General features: G+C 30.2%; 2 protein-coding genes across 2 annotated transcripts in view; one reads left to right on the top strand and one right to left on the bottom strand.

Moving 5' to 3' along the window:
• The window catches only part of LOC109593931 (octopamine receptor beta-1R-like), a 49,508-nt gene extending 31,646 nt beyond the window's left edge, over window positions 1-17,862 (top strand). Inside the window, exons 4-6 of the mRNA XM_020009064.2 lie at window positions 4,246-4,464; window positions 10,369-10,742; window positions 17,573-17,862. Of these exons, the coding sequence (XP_019864623.2) occupies window positions 4,246-4,464; window positions 10,369-10,735 (586 nt within the window). The 3' untranslated portion in view covers window positions 10,736-10,742; window positions 17,573-17,862. The remainder of the gene's footprint in view (window positions 1-4,245; window positions 4,465-10,368; window positions 10,743-17,572) is intronic.
• Window positions 8,515-9,968, bottom strand: LOC109593932 (protein ABHD18-like). Its single transcript, XM_020009065.2, has 2 exons — window positions 9,307-9,968; window positions 8,515-9,256 (listed from the first exon to the last, which is right to left on the bottom strand). The coding sequence occupies exons 1-2, from the start codon at window positions 9,890-9,892 to the stop codon at window positions 8,550-8,552; spliced, it is 1,293 nt and encodes a 430-aa protein (XP_019864624.2). The 5' UTR covers window positions 9,893-9,968; the 3' UTR covers window positions 8,515-8,549.
• Window positions 17,863-26,232: the final 8,370 nt, after the last annotated feature.

Raw genomic sequence — 26,232 nt, forward strand, 5'->3', positions numbered from 1 at the left:
AAAAAATGTCCCATCCTGAAAATATCAATTTTAGACATTAACATCATATGTGTGTATTCAATTTAGTACTTGTTAAATTGATTCGTGATCAATAAATTTTTGATTATAATTTCATTCTATTGTTTTATATCAAGAATAATTTTATTAGTTATACATGGTAATATAATTGGAGGAAAATTTAATAGAAAAATTAGTAATTAAACTTTTCGTACAATTAAAGTGAATGATTTTAATTATACGAAATTAATTTTAATTATAACTTTCTTAATTATATACAAATAGTTATAAAAATGATATTTTACATGTAAAGTTTAATAAGTGAACAAAATAATTATTATTAATTATTAATATAATATATAATTAATTAATTTTTAAATATTTAATGAACAAATCTGTTTGGGATGGTTATATAATTAAGAATAATTACGGAACAGTTATCCAATAAAATATAAAATTCATTAAAAAACCAATTTTAAATGTATAGCTAAAACCTGACAATTCAAAACAAATTTAAATATAATAAAAGAATACAATCCAAAAAATTAGAAGATATTAAAAAGTATTCCGTCCAGAAAATATCAATTTCAGATATAAGTTTCATGTATTATATTTAATTAATATAAATAGCCATAGGTAAACATAATTTGGGTAATAATTTTAATAAAAATTATACCTATTTGTATGAAAAAATATTCATGAAAGCCTAAATGAAATCTGTCTAACTATTAAAATATTATCAATCAATAAAAATCATTGAACACATTAATCATTTAATGAAATAATTCATGTGAAACCATTTCTTGATGTGATTTATAGGTCGACAGATACTAAAAAATATCCCTTGTATGTATAATTTAGTATAACGATGCAGGATCACTAAATTTTGTTTGTTTTCAATCATCAACTTTTAATAGATTGATTCCAGATCAATAAAATTTTGCCACGTTTGTTTTCTATGTTATACAAAATTCTGTTTGACATACATACATCTTTCAACTTTCCATATATGAATATGTATGGAAAGTTGAAAGAAAACTTAATAGAAAAATTAAAAAATAAACGCTTCCTAAAATTGAATAATGTGAACTCGTAAAAGTAATTTTAGTAATGATTTTAATAAACCTTAATATAAAGGAATTTATTAAATAGTTAAAAAATATATTTTTTGAACATTCAATGAATAAATCTCTCTGTCGAATTCGATGTTTACAATTGTGTTTAAAAATAATTACCACCAACAATTAAAATATAATATATTTTACGTATATATTCAAAAATGTATAAATATTATGGCAATATGTGAACGAAAAAAATGGATTGACTATTAAAATATCATCAATCAATAAAAATCACTGAACACATTAATCATTTAATGAATGTGAAACCATTTCTTGATGTGATTTATAGACCGGTAGATACTAAAAAATATCCCTTGTATGTATATTTAATTTAGTATAATGATACAGGATCACTAAATTTTGTTTGTTTTCAATTATATGCTAATATTTAATATCAAAGCACCGTTTTATTAATTATGCATGTTCATAAATCAAAAATTGGAAAAAAAATAATGAAGAAATGGGATACCAAACGTAAGAAAATTGATGTGATGAACTTACAGACTTTGTAACTGAAATCCGAAAAAAATATGAATATTAAAATTAATAAAAAATATAAGCGGAAACAATTCTCGATGTAATTTATAGATAGTTAATAAAAAAGGGTCCATCCTAAAAATATCAATTTGAGGCATAAATATTAGCTATATCTAATTTAACTTTTAATAGATTGATTCCAGATCAATAAAATTTTACCACGTTTGTTTTCAATGTTAAACAGAATTCTGTTTTATTAGTTACACATAAATATGTATGGAATGTTGAAAGAAAATTTAATAGAGAAATTAAAAACTAAACGCTTCCTAAAATTGAATAATGTGAATTCATAAAAGTAGTTTTAGTAATGATTTTAATAAAATTTAATATAATGAAATAAATTAAATAATTAAAAAATATATATTTTTTGAACATTCAATGAATAAATCTGTTTTTTGAATTCGATGTTTACAATTGTGTTTAAAAATAACTACCACCAAAAATTAAAATATAATATATATTACGTATTCAATTCTTAGAACTTTATATTAACTATTCAAAAGCGTATAAATATTATGGGAAATATGTGAAAGAAAAAAAAGGGATTGACTATTAAAATATCATCAATCAACTAAAATCACTGAACACATTAATCTTTTAATGAAAAGATACATGTGAAAATATTTCTTGATATGATTTATAGATGGGTAATAAAAAATGTCCCTTCCTGAAAATATTAATTTCAAACATCAATTTCATACATGAACATTTATTTAGCTCATTTGGGATCAATAAAATTAACCAATGTTTGTTTTCAATTTTATGATTGGTTTTCATAGCAAAGCACTGTTTTATTAATTATGCATGGACATGTTTAGGAAATTGAAGGATAATTAATAGAGAAACTTTGAAGTAAACGCTTCCTAAAATAGATTAAAGTAAAATACTCGAAATAATAATTTGGGTAATGGTTTTTACAAAAATTTTTTATTTTTAGTATTAATCAAAATCAAATAAGTCAAGAAATTCAATAAAAAAACATAAATCCATATTTTTTTTTTATTTTAATCAAGTGAATTCAAAGGACATAATTATTATTGAAAATAGTTCGAAATAGTGAACAAATGAAATTTATTAACTATTGTTTATTCGGTTTATTATTTTCTAGAAAATGTTCAAAGTGTATATTTTTAGTATGTATAAAAATCAAATAAGTCAAGAAATTCAATAAAAAAACATAAATTCATATTTTAAAATATATGTTTTAATCAAGTGAATTCAAAGGATATAATTATTATTGAAAATATTTCGAAATAGTAAACAAATGAAATTTATTAACTATTGTTTATTCAGTTTATTATTTTCTAGAAAATGTTCAAAGTGTATAAATATTGCACGAAGAAGTACAGCTGAAACCTGAAAGAAGGTAGCTGATTGTTAAAATTCCATTGTTCAAAAAAATCACTGAACACATTAATCACTTAATAAATAAATACAAGTGAAAATATTTCTTTGATTTAGAGGTCAGTAGATAATAAAGAAATATCCCTTCCGAAAAATATTTCAGATCTGGATTTGATTCGGGATCAATAAAATTTTGCAATGTTTGCTTTCAATTTTATACTAGTGTTTTATAATAAAATCACCGCTTAGTTATGCATGGGCATGTGTGGGAAATTGGAGGAAAATTTAATGGGAAAATTGGGAAGTAAACACTTGTAATCTCCCCGAAATGGAGTGAGATATAAAAATAATTTATGCAGTAATTTTAATAAAATTTATTTTTATTTTAAATGAAAAGTGAATTAATAATTAACTTGTAAAATTACATAAATGGATAAGACAATATTCAATTTAATATTAACACCATTTTGAAACATAAATATTTATGTACAAATTGCGAAATTTCAAAAATGTTTCCAGAAGGTATTTAGTGTCCGTTTTCGCTTATTTATTCGCTTCAACATCCGAGATGTTTGCCCATAAATCCCTTTCAGTTCGTAGTAAACTGAACCGTTGTCGAAGTGTTCGGCGGGGTTTGTTTTTCTTTGAAGCGTTCAGAAAATCATGTAAATTTTCACGGACCGAACAGCACGATCAAAGACAAATCAAATATTCCACGTTTTCACCCATCCATATTTGCACTTTGCCTGAAACTCACAGTAAATGCATCCGAGACAACTGTTTTAGTTATTAGTTTTTGACGAAAGCGCGACGTAGGAGCGTTTTCCCACTTTAATAAATGCATCGCAAAAGGACGAAGCGTGGGACGCAAAAGAAAATGTTTATCGGGCGCAATGCGATATCGGTTCGTGAATGCGATATGTGTATGTATATCGATCTAGAAATTACCGATTTAATATTTATCGCGACCTCACGGGAATTCTATTCTACGTTGGGGTTTCATGTTCATCACAGAAATTACTACGATGTGTAGTTGTAACCGCACACCTTGGGATTTTGTGTTGCCCTGAATTTATGTCACGTCAAGAATCAAAACAGTAAGTGATTGCTTTTACATCGGACATCATGCATTTTTATTGTATTGCAAAGATGATAGATAATATAAAAACAAATACCGCATTTTACTTAAATGGAAAAGATACTTTGTGATTTACCTTCAGTTTCAATTTATTTTTGTTTGTTTCAGGAGTAAAGTGGCTGCGGCCCTGCTGAACAAACACCTGCAGATCAACGGGATTTCGGCCGGTTTGACGTCGTTAAGGCAATCGGTCGATGGTGATTTGGAGGGCGAGAAACATCAGGATCCGGGAACCAGCAGCAAGATGCGTAGGGAACGGAAAGCCGCCCGGACGCTCGGCATCATCGTTTCCGCTTTCCTCGCATGCTGGCTACCGTTTTTCTTATGGTAAATAAATCCTCTACCCACATATTATTATTTTCAACAAAAAGCTCTATTCAAACTTATCTAGTTTACGTAATTTCATTGCAGTAAAAGCACGAAAATTTTATAAAACTTGTAACTTTGTTCGAAAAACTATTTTCATCTATATTCACCTCCTGAATAATAACAGAGGCCAACAAAAGATTTTTTTGGTGCCGGAAAACAAGTAACTGTCTATTTTTAATGGGTTGATTCCCTTTATAAGCTCCAATTATCCAAGTGTACTTTGAATAACTCTCTCTTTTATGCCTACTCAATAAGTTATTGAAAAAATTGTATTATTATTTTAACCAACTGAACTAACTAAACATTCAAACGTTTTTTATGTGTATGACGCCTCACAACGTAGAAAATCTATTTCTGAGATGAAAAGAAGTAATCTAATATAATATTATTATATTTCGTATACAAAATATTCTTTGATCATTTGTAACAGTGGACTATGGGAAAGAAACTATGCCTATAGTTTGGAGACTCAGTGATTTGGAGAGAATCTTGAAACCATCACAATGGTTACTTTTTTATTTATAGAAGAAGATTATAGGACAATTGGACATATCTTAATCTATTCAGCAACAGGATCTGAATATCATACTGAAGAATTTCCCATTTCATCTTTCAATATTTTTCATGCATTTCATAAACATTTTACAGAAATATCTCTCAATAGACTTGAATGCATCAAAGGAGCCACTTCATCTAGATTAAACGATATATATACAACTGTGGCTAAAAAGAATTACCACTAACAATGAAAATATAATACTTATTACGTATTCAATTCCAAAAACTTTATGTTAACTTTTTAAAAGTGTATAAATATTATGAGAAAATATGTGAAAGAAAAAAGGGATTGATTTCTAAAATATCATAAATTAACAAAAATCACTCAACTCATTAATCTTTTAATAAAAAAATACATGTAAAAATATTTCTTGATATGATTTATAGATGGGTAGGTAATAAAAATTGTCCCTTCCTGAAAATATTAATTCCAGACATCAATCACATACATGAACATTTATTTAGCTTTTAGAGTTCATTGGGGATCAATAACATTATACGTTTGTTTTCAATTTTGTGATATGTTTTCATATCAAAGCAATGTTTTATTAATTATGCATGGACATGTAGAAGAAACTGAAGGAAAATTTAATAGGTAAATTTTGAAGTAAACGCTTCCTAAAATAGATTAAGTAAAATACTCGTAAAAATAATTTGACTAGTAGTTTTAACAAAAATTTTATATTTTTAGTATAAATAAAAATCAAATAAGTCAAGAAATTCAATAAAAAAACATAAATCCAAATTTTAAAATACATGTTTTCAATCAAGCGAATTCAAAGGACATAATTGTGTAAGTGAAAAAAGATAATCTAGAATATATTGGCGTTAATTTGAATAAACTGGATAAATTTTGGGCTCCATATTTCGTATACAAAATATTCATCATTTGTAACAGTGGACTATGGGAAAGAAACTATGCCTAAAGTTTGGAGTCTCAGTGATTTGGAGATAATCTTGAAACCATCACAATAACTACTTTTTAACTATAGAAAAAGAATAAATACAATTGGACAAATCTTAATCTATTTAGCAACAAGATCTGGACAGCATTCTGAAGAAATTCCCATTTCATCTTACAACATTTTTTATGCATTTCAGAAACATCTCATGATAGACATTTATTTTCAGGTTAAATAAAAAAAATCTACTCTTGTCTAAAAAAATATGAATATATATAATTAAATTTGATTAAAAAAACAAACAAAAATCTTAAAACATAAATTGTCATCCCATCTGAAGGTCTGGGTGACCAAGGGAGTAAATTCATATGGAATTATCTTGCTCAAAAATAAGTCCGAGATCTCTTCTTATGTAGGGATGCAAATAAGGCTCCAAAACATCATCCACATATCTCTAGTATCTCTTACTAATACATGTTAAATAAGTCTATTTAACTGGCGCAGTCGACAGGATTCGAACCTACGCTCCCAGAGATAAGATAGTTATCTTATCTCTAAGAGGTTCAGGCATAGGAATGTTTTCATTCACTAATTAAGAGTATCTCTTAATGGGGTTTATGTAAACATTTCCTATTTGAAATAAGCCCATCCAAAAGGGTGGACAACAGTTTGTCAGAAACTTTTGTACTTAAAATATCTAAACTTGACGGTTTAGCAAGCAAAAGCGTGATTCAGCACTAAACACAATGTGATTCCATTCGTCATCCCACTATTGACGTTCCATACACCAGTCACTTCCTTAGCGCCTGTAGTTTACTGGTAGAAGTAAATTTAAAAAAAGGAGATAAATCCTTAGGCCAAAAGACCTAATACTGTGGTAAACCGATCGAATACCAATTAACCTATCTTCATCGGCAACAAATTCATTAGCAATCATCCTCGTTGAACTCATCCTGTCCCTTAGGGCCAATAATTTAAAACGACGATTTTGTGACACCTCTAGGTTTTCCAGAACCTCCTGCTCTACCTCTTCTGCCTTCTTCACATTTCTATTCAAATGCCACACTATTTCTCGAAAAGAAATTTCTACTTCATCCAGGTCCACTATTTTATTTCTATCAAAGTCGCTTAATTGACTAAAATTATTTCTTCTTCATAGTCTAGACATGTTAAACATTTAGTATAAATTACTAAATAAAACAAATTGTGACTAAAATTAAGTACACTCTTGTTTGAAATACCTTGAATATGAAGAAAAAAGAACAAAACACCGACAATACGTTTTCCGATTGACTTCAAATTTTAATAATTTCTTATTTCAATAGGTACCTACTTTTATACCAAATTTTATGAAAATATCTTAAGGCTTTCTGAGTGTTGCGTTTTGTTTACAGTTAGTATCTTTAGATTCTCCATGCATAAATAATTCAGAAACAATTGAAACATTGTTAACACCAAAATATCTGTTGGCATGTAAAATACTCCAAAAGAAATAAGTAAAAACGAAAGCTTCACATAATAAAACATTTTACGCGTTTTAATATCTTCAGAACGTGATATATTCAAAATTCAACTTAATTTTAAACTGTAATATGTCACGTGCACCAGATGAAATATTAACGTCGCAGTTATTACATTGTACGAAAAGCTCAAAGCACCATTCTTATAATTCATGCACTAGTGATAATTTAAACGTTCCTCCGTTTTTATTGAACCGCAGTCCGAACCAGATGCTTTATTATCGAGTGGCTAAAACTTTTTCAAATCGAATTATTACCGTAAGAGTTTTGTTGTCGAGGAAAAGTTACCGGAAATCGTCGTTCAGAACTTTCTCATGTTAAGAACGTTTTTCGATTGGCAAGAACAATTAAAAACTTTCGCACCACGAACCGAAACTCAAGACACACAATTACAAAAACGAAGGGGTGCGTTTGTTTAAAAATTTATCTGTCGCTGTTCCGTTTTGTGTTGTGTTGTAACGTTTGTTTTTGGGAAAGTTTCGTGGTATCCGGAAACTTTCCGGGGGAGTGATTCGCCATCGAAAAGAGAGGGTTTTAAAAGTTGGCTAATAAATTCGGGGTTTGTAAACGCCAAGTTTTACACGAGATTTTACAAATTACTTTTGCGCATATCCATGTTTTATTTAGATAAATTTTTCCGAGGAAATTGGAATTAAAATTTATAACTGCATTGATTCACTCGGTCGGAATTTAGGTGGTGCATCGGTAGGTAAATGATTATAAACTGTGAGACTGGTGAAATTTATTGGGTCGGCAAACTGGGGGTGAATAAATAGGGATCGTGCTCAGGTCGAATACGTGAACGCAATCACTGTTTCTGGTTCGTCTTGATAAAATAATGTGCACTCAAACTGGAACGGAGGTAAATATATTTCGAGTTTTACAACGTTTTTTCTTATGCAAATCACCTCCAGTTTCGACCTTCTTGCCAAACCTATGCAGTTTCCTTCCGTATCAACAACCATTTCTACTCATTGAATTCATTCGAATTGCACCTAAGAAATACAATTGAAAATGAGACTAGGATAAAAACAAACGATAGTGACATTTTATTCGAACAACACTAAACAGTCTGAGTCATTTTCTTTTCTGGAGGAGCTAGTTTCACCTTGGCTCGTTCGAAGGCCTCGTCTATGCACTTAACGAACATGTTCCTGTGCCAGATGCAGGCGCCCACGTGTCCACCTTTGATGTACCGTACTGTAATACCGGGCCACAGTTTCTTCAAATCCACCACTCCACATCTCGGCACGTAGCCGTCGGTATCTGCACACACAGCCGTAACTAGCGTAGTGTCTACGGGGGTGGAGAAGTTTTTAAGATGGGTGCACTCGTCCATGATCGACCTCATGAAGACTATCGCCTCCTTTTTTGGTTTGGAACGTTTGCATATTCGCACCTTCGATACAAAATCGTCGAGCGATTGAGCTTCGAGTTCTGGGGTGGCACAGTTCGAATTGATGAGGTTGAGGAGTTCGAATGGAGTCAGATGGTCGCGATTTGTCTCACCCATGATTTCAACCTGGAAATCACGCAGCATACGGTTGCAAAAGGGCTGATCGACTATGTTACACATTTTCGACAAGGAGTCGTAAAATAGATTGTTGGAGGTGTACTGTTTTTGTAACATCCCCCAGTTTATGGATTCCATCATCACACCTTCGGTGAAAACGTTGGAAGCTGTGGACCACGAGAGGCACGGCACCAGAACAATGGGTTTTGGCCAGTTGGTGGCCGCCAGAGAGGCCATGTGTCCCCCCATCGATATTCCTAGCAAAACAACATTTTCATCTTCAATAACTACGGTTGTGTTTGGTTACCTGTCAGTCCCAACGGACCGAATCCGTTGTTCTCCAGCCAGTGGTTCAACGCTATGCTTTCCAAAATCAAACAGCCACCCATTACGAAAATATCGCTGACGTAGTGCAAGCACGACCTGACTTGGGATTCCGGTTTTCTTAAGCCGTAAAACGGATTTTCAATAATAATCGAGGCGATGCCACGCTTCAGTAAGTGCTTCGCCATAAGGTTTCGCCTTTTCCAAAAATAATGATCACCAGTTCCGGCGAAGTGCATCACGACTGGATGGAAGTCGTCGTTCCAGTTCTTCGGCACAATCAACTGGAAATAGCACGTTCGGACTTTTTGAGGAATCAACTCGGGGAAATACTGGACGAGGGGGCACGTGAATGAGCCGTCATAAATGTTGCAGTCTTTACTCATTTTCTTTTTTTGTATGCTGATCTGGTGATTTTTGTCGACTAATCTATAGCAAGTATCTCTGTTCGACATGATCTTCCTGAACTCCATAATCGAGATCAGGTTCTTCGGTTCGCCCCATCCTTTCGTAAAGTACTTGGTCAACAATAGTCTCCTATAAGCTATATCTAATCGACTTATGTTCATGACTCTGCAACATTTCCAATGGTTTTTTTGTTTTTGGTTTGGTATGTTTCGATTTTATAATTGCAACATTATTTGGTTTTGGTGTGTTATTGACGTTGTCACTTAATGTTTTAACCTTAATTTTGTGCAATGACACCACAGAAAATCTATAGACAATAAAAGAAAGACTTCAAAAGAATTTAATAAGAAAAAATAATGAAATTCTATATTTCATTATTGATTAACGGCCATTCCCCCTCAAAAATAATTGAACTAATATTGTCCATGTTGGAGATTAAGGGAAATTGATACTTGATTAAATTTCATCATGTTTAAGCTAAAAAAAGACCCAGGAGTATAATAATAACGAACTTGCTTTTCATATCACATTCTCCATCAATAAAATTTCACAATTATTCCAGAAAAAAACGTATCATATTTAATTCTCATTGAATTATCCCCCATATTTTATTACAGATCAATTATTTTCGTTCCAGGTACGTAATAACAGCGATCTGCGGACCGAAGGTGTGCTACAGCCCGCCTTGGGTTGTGACCCTCGTGTTCTGGGTCGGCTACTTCAACTCGGCCCTGAACCCGCTCATCTATGCCTACTTCAACCGCGAATTCAGGGTGGCGTTCAAGAAAACGTTGCAGAGCTGCTGTCAAATCACCTCGAAGCTGGTGTGCTGGAAGTGGAGGGCGCATCGCGAGCCCCATCTGAACTACAGCAACGCGTCAAGCGAGATGCACTGCAACAATTTCTTGAGGACAGATCTGAGGGCGGAGGCGATCGCTCAACGGTTCAGTCACAATATATCCGAGAACGAGGTCATCAATTTGCAGAGCGAGGCTGTCATTTAAATTTAAGGTAAATGAACGAACAATTTAGTTTTTTCTTCCGTTCGATACAAAATTCGTAACGTACGAAATTGTGACTATAAAGTACGAGTTTAATAATACAAAAGCCATTTGAAAACGGCCAAAAACACGCTAAGCACAGAAGTCGCAAAACAATGGGTTTAATAATCATTGCCGTAGACTGCGAATGGATAAATTAAACATTTTTTTTTTGTCAGTCGATTGAAAGCTTACTTTTTAATCTAGAGCTCCATAATGCGGCCAATTGTTCCCGCTATCCTGGGCCATTGTTTCAGGTTGTTAAGACGTCTTCACGGCTTAATCTACTGTTTCGTCGTTTTTATCTCGCATTTTCATCTCGCGCTCGTGAATTATGGATAAAACAGAAATTGTACTTACGTTTTCATTGGAAAATGTCGCGGTGTGCACGAAAGTGGAGTGCTATGGGAAAATTTTGAAGGTCCGAGTGAATTCAAATCCAAACATTGATATGCCACCCGCACCTTTTCTCCCTCTGGTTTTAAGGGTATATTGAATTTCTGTGAGTGTTTTCGTCTACTTTTACATCTGCCTCTTTGCGGATCGTTTTGTCGATGGGATGATCCTTGACGTTTTTTTCTTTCTTTCTGACGGTGTAAAATTGGGGTTAATCAAACGGTATTGTATTTATCAAAAAAATAGTTAAAAAGGCGTTTTTAATTAAATTTGAAATTCTAGAACGATTGTTTTTATAAATATGTAGACATTTAAAAATACAGTTACGATAAATTTACGTTGAAATACTAGGAGGACAATCCCAAAAGTATACCACCTAACGACGAAAACAATTATCCATTTTAGTCCATTGTTTTGGTTGCTCTTTCGTTTCAGAAGTAAACTATTTGACCCATGTTTTTATTCCATTGTAGTATTGACTCAAAAATTCAGTTTTATTATGGCAATAAAACATAGCCAAACCATTGAAACATTTTTTTCACTGATTGTAAGAGAGTTGATCCATTTCACGCAGAGTTTTTTCATGTCCAAACTTTCAGGCACCATTTTTGCTAGATTACACGCTATTTATCAACCATCCAAAACAATTTTGTGGATTTTCTCAACCATTTCTAGCAAGGCCTTCCACTCGTCTTTGAAGTTTGTACAGATTTATTTAAATTCTGTCATCCAATATTTTACTATTGTAAACGTAGAACAGACACTCTCAAAGTAAAATGCAGACTAGTGGGTGGTTAGACTATCTCTTCATATCGAAATATTGATTCAGAAAACGGGGACATATATTTTGAGACAAATGAATAAATTACATAATTTAATTGTTTCACATTTTATTGTTGTTTGTTTTGGAAAAAAATAGTAAATGAACTTAATATTCCTAAGTCAGTCTGGAGTATAATTAGCATTATGCATAAACTACAATATTTTGAAAAAAAGGTGAAACTCCGGGTCGTCCAAAATTAGTTTCTGAAAGGAATAAAAGAATATTAATAAAAATATGCAAAAATGGTCGATGAAATATTTTGCGGCAAATTACGGCTGAATTGAATAATGGAACTGGATTAAATTTATCAAGTGGATTCATAAATATAGACTAAAGTTTTATAAGGTAAAATGTAAAATAACAACTTAAAGATGTATATCATTAAAAATTTTGTATTTGTCTAACGTCAAAACAAAAACAAAATAGACTTACATGGGCAAAATCAAACCAGTCTTGATATGTAGGAGATTGTCGTAGGTCCATGGTAATTTTTACCCAGGAATCAAAATTCGACGTTTGTGTTGGTGATTATCGAAAAGTAAGTTGCACTGTAAAGTTTCACAAAAAAGAGTTATGATTTGGGGGCGTATGCCGGCAACAAGATTAGGTTCCTTTGAATTTATTGATGTCACTGTGACCGCTGCAAAATATAAAAAATACTGCCAAATATTTTGCTGCCAAGTATCGAAAAACTGAATATTAACGAAAATTACATTTGTCAAAAGGATGGAGCCAAACTATAATAAAAGGTTTGACGACAACAATATATGTTTCAATCCTGATCTGAATGTCATTAAAACTGTATGGCATAAAATAAAACAACTTAAGGCCAAAATATAACAGACTTACCCTAGAAAAGTTCAAGTCCCTAGTGGAGTCAATGCCTAAACGAATTCAAGTGGTCATTAGAGCGAAAAATGTGTTTTAAACATAAAATATCGTAACTAATAATATAAAATAATATATAGTTGTTGAACATTCACTATTGATGGCTATATTTATAATAATAATATACCGTCTTAAAACTATAGATGGTTGATACTTTCGAAAATCTATTTTTTTAATCCCCCGCTTATAAGTGAGGATGGGTAATTTTATAACTACCCTCGTAATAAATAAATAAATTTTTATCTTACAAAAATGGTGAATGCGATAAAGGTATAAATTACACTCCAATAAATCTGAATTCATAAAATTTATTAATAATAAATGTACATACTTTATAAAATTAAGATATTTACTATATAAAATATATGAAATTCCACATTTTCATAGCTTAAAATTACTAAATAAATAAGTTTTTATCTCACAATATACTTTTTAAAACATGATGGATGCGCGAAGTAATAAACGGTACACTACAATAAATCAGAATTAATAAAATTTATTAATAATAAATGTTCATACTTTTTCAAAATTTTAAGATATTTACTTAATAAAATATTTGAAATTCTACATTTTCATTCCCTAAAATTACTAAATAAATAATTTTTTATCTCACAATATACTTTTTAAAAAAGGTGAATTCGTATGAAGTAATAAACGGTACACTACAATTTTACTTAATGAAATATTTGAAATTCCACATTTTCATAGCTTAAAATTAAAAATACAATAACCCACATGTGTAGCTACATAAATCTTTTTAATACAGATTAATTAGAAGTTTGAGTCTATCAATTAAGTGAAATTCCTCGCAAAAGAAAAGATAATTGCGGAAGGAAAATTTTATTAGCTCGAAATTAAAATTTACCAACGATAAATTTTGCATTTCTATAACACTTTCAACAAACTGCTGCACAATAATCTGCGGTCGGGGAGTTATTATGTTGCAAAATTTACGATAGTTTCTAAACTTATTTCATAACCGAGGTAATTTTCTAATATATTGTCTCTTCATCTGCCCTAAAATTGTACAACGGGAACAAAAACTACTTTTAATAATTTTAAAAAACATTTTTCATTTTAAAGTTTGTTTTATACATAAATTTAATTAATTAATTAAAGAATCTATATGTTTTTTATAAAAATAAATAAGTCAATTGTTTAAAAAATACTAATGTAAAGGAACATTTTAAAATAATTAATGAGATAAATTGATTGATTCCAGAAACAAACTTGAATATAATAAAATAATATTTACAAAACAATAGTCTAATGATATCCAATTAAATTGATTATTGTGACAATATTTTGATTTATTGAAATTCGAGTGAGCATTAAAAAGGCAATTTCAATTTGAAAACATTTTGTGTGTGTGTTTATTAAAATTATAATTGGTTTGGCGCAACCCTAAATATGTATATTTCAATATTCCCTAAAAAAATTGTTAAACCATTATGTAAAGGCAGAAATGTGAATTAAATTTACCGATATAGAAATCGATTGGGGGATTATTCAATTTAAAACATATTAGCACCAGAAACGCAATTACAAACTGACTATTGCACACAAAACGATAATTTATTGGTCGGATGACACACAATAATGTCTATGCGGTTTTGTCCGTTTATCCTAAGGTTTAGCATAAAAACATTCCAATTAAATTTAAATTGTAACCTGAGCGAACTATTTTCCTAATGATAAGATCGTATTAAAGTTACCTTCATTAAACATCCATTTTCTTAAGGCCTCATTAAGCAGTCGTATAATGAAATGCGGAGATTCGACACGTGACGAGAGTGAAAAGACCCTTTTTATGTTCGCAATGCTTTTATTACGGCCAAATTCGTTATTTTGTCGCAAATTTCATTTCAACATTTTATTATAACTTGAAAATATAAACTTTAATAATATTTAACTTAGGTAGGGAACAGCATTCTTCGCTCACAGGCAATGATCTTAATTTTTTAATGGATTTGTTATTTAATTTTATGAGGCACTGTATAATTGCAAATAAAATGGCTGTACATATAACTAACTTTTTTAATTACTAAAGAAATTTCAAATTAATGCCTTTCTCCGTTTTCCATAAATTTCTGATGAATACGGTGGGTAAATCAACCTATATGATTAAAAAAATCATTTTTGATATTCACAGACACAGTTATATGAATTACATTGTATAGTCAAATCAGTCGATATAAAATTTTAAAAAGTGAATTACTTCGACAGTTTCAGGTTCGTCTAAGGAAATGAACAGAGATTCGATTAAAAATTTTCGTCGCATTTTCGCATTAATAATTCGCTACGTCGATTAAAATATTCAGAAAGGTTAAATCCGCACGAGTGAAATGGTTTTTTATTTCGTTGCGAAAATACCGGTAATGAATCAAATTAATTTCCTTTTCGGTTTTCCATTGATCCGTCCTAATTAAATTTCAAAGAACATTTTATTCGTAACAGATTAAAGTCAATGCACAATTTTAAATCGAAATTGCTTTAGCATTCACAGCCGGATAATAAATAATAATGGACAAACTAATAAACATTCGATTTTTTTAATTAACCATGATAGAAAATTTGAAGGGGTGCAAAAGGAAAAGTTCGACTTTGAAGTCGTTCGAGAGAAATTCGAACGGCTCAATTTTAAATCTGGACTTTCTTTGAAGTGTTATTGGTCGTTGCAAGTATATGGAGAATGTTTATGGAAACCCTTTGCTCAATGTCGAATTGTCAAAGCAAAGAAATCCATCTTCCATTACAAGCATATCAGTTTTTTATTGGTTCAGTAATAATTCAAAGAACATTCACAAAGCGGAGTTTTGCACGGATATTTTTAATCAGTTTTGTATACTCGCAAACTGAACGACGTGAAACTTTTAATTATTATTCAGGATTGTCCTCTTTTCTTAATTCGCAGAAGCGTTTAGGAACTGTGAAAATCGTTGGGTTGCGAAGAAAACAAAGAGAATATTTTCGGGGGCGTGATTTTAATTGGCCTGTGCCGATTCGAGTGTGGTACGTTCGATACGTCCATTAAATTGAATTTTTTTTTATCGCGACCAAGAGATAAATCCATCCCAGTTGACAATGCGCCGCATTAAACTCGATCGCGAACTTAATTGAATGCCGAACCGTGAAAAACATGTTCGTAAAAACGATTTTTCAACCGCTAAACATTAATTAATTAGAAACTGTGTTTGAGGTTGACTAATAAACGTCTAATTAAAAATTCAACTATCGTAGAATATTAATTGATTTATAACATTAGTTAATAGATAGATAGACGTTAAACATTTTCCAAAATAAGATGAATATTGGACATATTGACAACAACATGGTAGTTTTAAAAATTTATTTATTAATTTAACTTCAGGGTTTTCAGGATTTTTAAACTACTTTCTTTAATATTGTAAATAGAATGTGTTGAAAAAACAGTGATAGGCATTAAATGCAACATCTAAAGGCTTGAATTATACATGTTAAATCGAGATTTGTATGAAAAGGATTTAATATAAGTTTCTTTGATAAGAGTTGATCCTTCATGATCCTACTTCAAACTCTTTTCTTATTGACCAATTGATCATTGGGATGGAAAAGGAAGAAATAATTCGGTAAGTCTACATTTCTAACCAGTAACTATTACATATAAACAATCATTTTTACAGACTAATATGTGCCACCATGTACTTCAATTTCAATAATATATCTTTGATGATATTTCCAAAACTGGGGTTAATTTAACCCCTTATCATTTTCGAATCCTACGCTAATTATTAGTATCGAAAAGTTCATTTTTACATGTTTTCCGGTAATGTGGTGTAATTTATTAATAAAATTTAACAAAAACATGTTTCATGTTACAATTGTTTGGCCTTGTGATTGATAATTAGGGTTTCATAGTTTGACCTTTAAAGAAGACTAAAAATAGATGTAAACTATCTCAACTGACCATTACTGTCACTAGTTTTTTCTCTATTATTATATTCATAAACTGAAGGGAAATTTAAAGTAATTTGGGTCAGTTCTATTGATTAACACCTGGATATTTTATTTCAGTCCAACAAAGATAATCAATCAGTTCAATAAACAGATTAATAAAATATGTAAAAGGTTTTAAATAACTGTTTCGTTTATTGAACTTCGTTCCACACATTTACCAATAATTATGTTTAATCAACGATTTATCTGTGTATTTTCATTTCTTAACTTATTGGTTCTACCAGCTACAACTTGATAAAAACGTAAGCATCAGCTGCGTATTTACGGCTTCAATTTAAAACAATGAAAATGATTATCGATTGGATTTTGTAACGCTTGTGTTGTTACGATTATATAAAAATAACTTCCATTAGTTCATTATGCACATCATGTAACGGACACCCGTGCTAAAACATTACAAAAACATCTCCACCATTAAATCACCATTTTGAATTGGATAACCACGGTTTTCTCGGCGACATGAGTGAAGTAAATCGTCGGGGATCCGGAGTGAAGGGTTGACAATTTAATATTTTGGCAGATGCAAGATTATTTCTGGTAATAAATTTCGTGTTGACAATTGCAAAAGCGTGGATTTAAAGAGGGATACATTTCGGGATTAGCACTGTTCTGAACGTTTCCATAAACTTTACCATTCAAAATTGTTTGTGCCGTTGTGTTTGTTGTATTAATTGAATGTTTGCTCTGGTGTTTTTCAGGTCTGAAATAACTGAAAAAACAACATATATCAACTCAACGTGTGTATACATATTTACCGATGCTCAACAACGTGTTTAATTTTAATTTGTACATTTATAAATGAGGTATTGTGTAATTTTTATGTTCGTTCACTTTATACTTCAAAAGTTATGGCATTGTGCACTCGTTTCTACCAAAGCATCGATTTGGTAACTGATAAATATCATTTATCTAATTGTAGATTGAAACTAAGAAAAGTTGTTGACAATTAAAAACTGAATAATGACCAATTAAAATAATTAATTAACAATGTTATAATTTAATTTTTAGATAAATTTAAATCCAGCATCCAATTAATTTATCTAAAATTGATTTAAAAATTGAACTTTCACTTAAACTGGCTTTATTTATTAATTATATTACTAGGGGAGATATGAATTTGTCAATAGTTAAAGTTTGATAAAAAATATTAAGTAACATGTATTTATTTAGCCAACAATATTTTATTTTGAAATATCGAATAAACTTTTAAATAACATAATTAAATTGACAATCAATGAAATTAATTTATTAGTAAATAATCACACAATGGTTGGAACATTAATGAATACTTAAATTAATAAAACGTTTTAAAAATTTATGCTTTTGCAATATGTAGTTTTTAATGTAAACTAAAATTCTGCATAACGCTTTCTAAACTATATACATGTTTACTTTTTACAAAAACAATCATTGTAAAACCTTCGAAAATCCCCTCAGTACTCAGTAAAAATCAGAGGAAATCAGTCAATTTAAATTTCATATCAAATAGAATCGCCCAAAATCATATCACTATCATAGTAAAATATACAACTTTATTGGAATTCAAAGATATAAAGAAATTATTGTATTTTTAATACATACGAATGGAGTACAAAATCATATCGTCAAGTATTAATTTTCAGGCTTTAATTATGTAATATATAACATAGTTAGTGACCATTTTATTTGTACATCGAACTATTGAAAAAAATCAAACTTTCGATCCGTTTAATTTTGGTGTAGTCGAAACTTGTGTAAAAATTAGTGAAGTACACTAAAAGTAAAAAATCGTAGGAATTGTAAATATATGTAATTAATACAAGTATTAATAGTTTGTGTGTAGAAGAGAACCGACCAATGCTGAACAATCCATTAGAACAATTAATATATTTAGTATAATCAATCATTGTTTTAAGAAATGTATAAACAAAAATCCATGTGTAACACCAAATTAATACCTACAGAATAATTCTAGATGTTATTAAGCTATCAGAACAATCCAATTATATTAAACTAAATAGATCTCGATAACTGTAACTATTAATTAATGTTAGTTATATTTTTTGATAGCTTTTTCTAGTTTCGTTCTTTGGACCACACATTCGTAGTAATTTCATCTATAATAATATCACCATTGTTAACAGACGTCCAAGATATAAAAAAAGAATTATATTGATATATTGAATAGTTTATCAAATTTATAAAAAACGGATATGTTTGTAATTTTATATGTAATGATTTGTTTTCAATATGAATTTGTGATATTTATTGAGCAATGTATTTATTAATTATTTATAAAGTCTATTACTAGGATATTTATGTAAAATGAAAATGCCAAATGAAATGTAAATTATTTTTAAATAAACGTTTAAATAAACCCAACTGCATTTTATTACTTCGTCAAACCACAAAACCACTGTTATAATAACCGTTCAACGGGTAAGTATATTATTTAATGCATGCCCTCAAAGTTGACTTGCCTGTTCATCGTTCTCAATTGAAGCAGCAACAAATTTGATTGAGCATATTTCACAGTCAATTCCCAAGTTTCCGTAAACGTTTGTTATACACGGCAACACATGGGAACGGCAACTTTGCGGCCCCTAATTCAATTATCGGTGCATTTCCAGCCACATCGTGGTACTCAAGAAGTGTAAAATAAGAAAACAATGTATAGGAGGTTTTATTAAAATGGTAAATGATAAGTTTATATTGTGATATGGAAATTTTTTTGCATGTGTCGAAGTTCTTATTGGTACATCGTTTAATTGGTATACAGTGTCTTCAATATGGTTGAATATTTTCAGACCAGATAAAATAAAATTTAACTTAAATTTCTGGAATATCTGACCGATTTGGTAATATGAACGAAAAAATAATATTTAGCTGAAAATTTCTTATTTCCTGAACCCTAAAGTAATTATAGATTAATAATTTGTACTCAACATGTAAATGATTTGATTTAGAACACTGGTTACTTCTCACATTGAAATTATTATCAGTTACAGCCTCCTTTGGTTCATACATGATATTAATTAACTAGAAATTTATCAAAAATATCGTTATATCTTGGTTAACAACGTTTTCTTTATCTAGTCTGGAAGTAATCGAAACCAACCAGTTTGGAACACCCTGTACATAATTACAAAAATAGATTTTCTTTATGTTCATTGTAAATTCTATACAAAAGACAAAAGAAAGTACAAAAAACTTATTTAAGTGTTTCAGAAATAGACAGACTTTTTTATTGTATGTTAAAGTTCTGTTCCGAAAATGTCACAAGTGGAATCGATAAAAAAGCGGTAGTAACGAATAAGAAGACGTGTATTGTTCTATTTTTTTGGACGTGCGCCTTCATAAAACTTTCAAAAACGAAGGTACGAACGCAGGAAAGTCGTAACGTTTGTTTAAATTGCATGCGACATGTGCCGGTAAGTGTAAAACAAGAAACTCGTCCGGTTTATACAGCGACGACTCCATTTTTCCATTACTGCCATTCTTTTGCGTTTCGGACAGTCGACTTCTCAATCCGAACTTTTATTAAATTCCGATGCAATTTATGATACTCCATTTATGTCGATGGAAAAGGCTTTTCGCGTTATTAAGATACGTGAAAAAATCCGCCAATCTACACCTGTTCCAAAACGTAATTCGGACATTGTCCATTGACTTTCACGTGAATTAATTTATAAATTTGTCATGAGTTATTGTCTGGAGTTATAGTTTAAAGTATCATTAATTATGGTAGTTAATGATGACACACTAAGGACATTGTGGGACCTCATTTTACTATTTTATTCTAGAACCCTTTAACATCCGGTTTTTTATCAACGATTAAACTGGTGTGGGATATCATAGACTTTGGCAGATCTTCTGTGTTAAATAGAGGTGCCATGAAATCTCAGGACAAAATTGACCATCTAACCAAATCAATGTTAAGGCGAGGGAAAGGCCCTTCGAGGAGTTATACCTATATTCAATACTTTAGTCTCAATTTTTAGTCTATTCAATTATTCTCTACTACCCCAAACAATACACTAAAAATCAATAAAACCTGACCACTGGATCTTCCACCCCACTATATATTAAAGAGAAACTTAATATTAAATTCGAAACACAATACACATCTTGTAACATGGAAATACCTTTGAAAGAGGAATTTTCATATTAATGCATTGACTCAAGATTCAAATACCTGACCTGAACATGACTCCCTAAAATAACAATATTTTACATCACGTCCACATTATCAAACACAAACCTAAAAATTCTCTGTAAACATTGACTGATTAAGATAAGTGTGCGTGGAACATCGGATGAAATAATGCAGTTACCGCCAAGATTTATAGTTTAACCCAAAGTATTGAATTTCGGATTTATAGTTTGATCATTTACCCCTGAATGTTGGCGTAACATATAAATTTTCTATCGGTTTTCGCACGGCGAATTAATCACTGCGTTAAACAGTTTTCATTCACCGTGGACATTTATTTTTTAGCGAAATCTACAGAAAATAATATTGGAATTGATATTCGAGAAACTTATCATAAATGTCTGAGGTCTGAGAATATTTCTTATGTTCGGACGAACAAAAAAATTATTCACCTCGTTTTATAATGTGGAAAAATATTATTCTTTGTTCCCAAAAAAATATAATTATAATAACAATTATAAATTGTCCGTTATTCCTTCAGTTACATTTGAAAAATATTTTAATTATGTTGTTGTAGATTTTAATTAAAATAATCAAACAGTAAATGAAGTAAATAATTAAAATAATCTGTTTTGAAAGCAACTGATGGTAAATAAAAAAACATTTGTTGTTTATTCTCGATTAAATAAATTTGCATTTGTGTTTGTATAATTTAAAATGTTATATTTATGTTTAAATAACATTTAATTTCAAATTAAAACACATTTATTGTTTTAATTTAGTAGTAGTTTAGTAGTGTACAGTGTGAAAGTCAATAAAAATCAATTTTAATAGGATAATAAATTAGTTTACAATCAACTTACAGAATGAAGCTTCTGATATTGTGTTTGTTCTTCACGCAGGCATATTGCGAATGTGAATTTATCCCAACAACTCCTTCAATCCCAGAAACACAGTACGTAAAATGTGTTGTATCAGCTCCCAACAAAGATCAAACGTTGTTGTCATTAAATCACAAAAAAAGAACTTGAGCACGTCCCACATTTTTCATTAAAACAATATTCTGGTGACTTGTACCCGGAAATGTTAAAAATTTTACCAGGGCTTGACACCATTTCGATGACCAACAACAGCTTCAAGACTTCTTCATACCTTGCGCCGATAATTTGGAATAACTAAAAATTATCAGCAACAAAGTGAACTCGATAAATCATTATGCTTTTGTGAACTGAACTTTTAATTTGAATAATTTCATTGTGGATTACTTAAAAAATTGCAACAAATTACAAATTTTAAATATATCAGGAGAAAATTTCAACAAATTAGAAGTCGCAAAATTGAAGAGTTTAAAAACTGTGGGCGTTTTCGAGGGCAAGAAGGAGTTAGTTAAGGATAAAGTTAGGGAACTCGGATCTCATTACCACATCGCTTTTGAAACTACTGTCGGTTTAGTCGCATAATTGTTTTAAGTTTATTAAAAGATTTCAGCAAATACCATTGTTTTCTTTTCTCAAACATATAGTCTATGCGAATTCAACTCAACAACTCCTTCATTTTTGCAAAACTATACGCGTTTAATTAGGTCCAGAGACCAGACATAACGTTGCTCTTGTTAAGTCACGACAACCAACTTGACCCACATTTTATGTTCAAGTAATATTCTGGCAACCGTATCCCGAAATGTTGAAGATTTTATCAAGTCTTGACTCCAATTCGATGACAGACAACAGATTTGAGACATTTCCAAAAGACTACTTCAGATCTTGCGCTGATAATCTGAAGTCGAACTTCAAGAAGCTTACGCGTTTCATATTGTTAAAAGACTGAAAGTTTCAAGGGTTTCAGTGTATAGTCTTTGAGTCAACAAAGTGGACATTTTAGATATACCACAACAAAGTTTTAACAAATCAAAAGTCGTCAAATTAAAAGTTTAAAAATCGCAGACGTTTTCTAGGACGAGAAAGAGTTGATTACGGATGATGTTGAGTAAATCGACTTCTATTACCTCATCAGTTTCGAAACTGCTATAAATTTAGTGCCATAACTGTTCTAAATTTATTAAAAGATTTCATCATATTTTAAATTATTGTATATAATCCAATAATAGGCTTTAATATCGTAATTTTTGTTTATGATTTTAATTTATTCTCTGGGGGAACCTAAATAAATACGGTAGAAATTAATATTCAAAACAATTTATCATAAACGTCTGTAATTTAAGAATACTTTTTCAGTTAGGACGAACAGAAAATATTCATTTAAAATATAGGTAAATATTTTATTTTTCAACGCAATATAAATGAAGTTTTTGTTCGTTGTCTTCCAATTATATTTAGGAAAAACCAATTTGTTTCTTTGATAATGCTTAATTTAATATAATCAAACATTAAATGATCTAAATGTTTAATTGTTTATTTTAGATTATTTGTAGTTGCATATAAAATGATAAGTACATGTTTAAATAACATTTGGATTCAAATCAGATCACATTTATTTTTTGAAATCAATAGTGATCACTAAATTGCCGAAAATAAAGGTGAGTAAGTACCAATATACTAATTCTAATACGATAACTATTAATGAATTTACAGAATGAAGATCATAATTTTGTGTTTAATCTTCACGCAAGCATATTCTGCATGTGAATTCAACCAGACAATTCCGTCAATGCCGGACACTCAGTATGTTGAATGTATTGGATCAGCTCCAGACAAAGACCAAACATTGCTGTCGTTAAGTAACGGAAATCAACTTGATTTAGTTTCCCATTTCATGTTGAAAAAAATTTCTGGCGAATTGTATCCAGAAATGTTAAAGATTTTGCCGGGATTACAAGTGATTTGGATGAATGACAACAATTTCAAGACGATTCCGAAAGACTTCTTCAAACCTTGCGCCGAGAATTTGGAATGGCTCATAATTATCGACAATAATTTGGAATCAATTGATGCTGATGCCTTCTTGAACTTGAAGAGTCTCACGTATCTGGTGTTAATAAAGAACTTTAATTTGAAGGGTTTCAGTGTGGAGTCCTTGAAAAATTCCAAGAGATTGGAAGTTTTGACTATACCAGCAGAAACCTTTAACAAATTAGAAGTGGCCAAATTAAAGAGTTACTTTCCGAATTTAAAAACCGTAGGCGTTTTTGAGGGAGAAAAGGACTTAGTTAAGGATAAAGTTAAGGAACTCGAATCTCATTACCACATTGTTTTCGAAACTACTACCGGTTTAGTCCTATTTTAATTTTATTAAAACAGATTTCAATAAATATTTACTTTCTTCTTAATTAAATTATTATATTTTATAATATATAAGGTGTTATTACCCAATTAATTCAATGACTTTCGTTGTTGAAGTAAAATAAAGAAAAAGTAGTTGAGGTTCATATTCATAGAACTCATCACAAGCATTTGGCATACGAAATAAATTTGCAAATGAAAAATTTCTACATGAAGTTTCAAGAGTAGGTGGTTTCCACACCGGATTTCATTAAAAAAAAAGTTAAAATTGAATTTCATTTCCTCAACATTATTCAAAATACATTAAGAAACTAAATTCTTTGGATAATTTTATTTAAAATATTTTAACAACGATGTAACTGTTAAATATAAATTGATTTTGGTTTAAAAATTGCTGATATCATATGTTGGAAATAATTATTTGGATGTGACTTTAATTATTTATTGTTGCATATAAAATGATAAGCACATATTTAAATAATATTTGTCACAGCGTTGAAATACATTTATTGTTTGAATTTACTAGTGAACAGTAATAAAGGTGAGTAAAAATTTTATTTACATTCTTTTGGAAATATGTACTACATTTTTACATAAATACATTTTTTAGAATGAAGTTTTTAATATTGACATTATTATTTGCTTGGGCATATTGCAATTGTTATTTTGGAAGTACGGATCCAACAAATCCAAATCCACAATTTGCAGATTGTGATGGATCAGCTCCAGACAAAGACAAAACGTTGTTGACATTGAATGATGGGAAACCACTGGATTATATCCCCAATTTCACACTTAAGAACTATTCTGGTGACTTGTACCCAGAAATGATGACGATTTTACCTGGACTTCGTAGTTTTGGGTTGTCAAAAAATAGTTTTAAGACAATTCCAAAGGATTTCTTCGACCCTTGTTCTAAAAATCTGCAGTATCTCACCATCATTGATAATAAGTTGGAATCGATTGATGCTGGTGCGTTGTTGGATTTGAAGAACCTCAAGAATTTGTTTCTGTTGAAGAACGACAATTTGAAGAATTTCGATGTAGAGTTCTTGAAGAATTGCAACAAGTTGGAAATTTTGGCTGTGCCTGCTTATACTTTCAACAAATTGGAAGTCGCCAAATTAAAAAGTTACTTTCCGAGTTTAAGAAGCGTGGGCGTTTATGAGGGCGACGAAGATTTGGTACAGGATAAAGCCAACGAACTAAAACCTCTTTACCACGTCTTTTACGAATCCACTATAGGTTTAATTTAATATACTTACAGTTAAAGTAAAGAAGTTTTTAAAATGTATAAATGAATATTTTATTAACACTTTCTTCCAAACCAAATAAAATTACAGTAAAAATGCATTACACAACCAATTACTTCGCAAATATGTCTTTAACAGCCTACCCAAATTAGATAGATTGAACAAAAACAGTTGATTACTGAAAGAAATTATTGTGTATTTTTGTTTGTTTTTGTAAATTTGGTGTGATAAGCAACTCAAATTTAGATATTTGCCTTTAAATTCAATGTTGGAATTTAGTTGTGAACAGTAAATTGCCGAAAGTAAAGGTTAGTTATTTTGTTCTTAGCAATAACTTACACTAATAGTGAATAAATTACAGGACTAAGGTATTTACATTTTAAATTATATAACAAAGGATAAACTTTTTAATAGTTTCAAAATATTTTAATTTTTAGAATGAAACTTTTTATATTGTCTTTGTTCATTACACAAATACATTGCACTTGTCACTATGGCAACACGGAAGCAAGAAATCCTGCACCACAATACATAAAATGTGTTGGTTCAGCTCCGGACAAAGATCAAACATTGTTGACATTGAGTGGAGGTAGACCTCTTGATTACGTCGAACATTTCATGTTAAAGAAATATTCGGACAACTTGTACCCGGAAATGTTGACAATTCTGCCCGGACTTCATACTTTGTCGATCATAAATAACAGTTTCAAAACGATTCCTAAGGACTTTTTTAT

This window comes from Aethina tumida, chromosome 5, assembly GCF_024364675.1.
Source record: "Aethina tumida isolate Nest 87 chromosome 5, icAetTumi1.1, whole genome shotgun sequence".
NCBI classification, from domain to species: Eukaryota; Metazoa; Arthropoda; class Insecta; order Coleoptera; family Nitidulidae; genus Aethina; species Aethina tumida.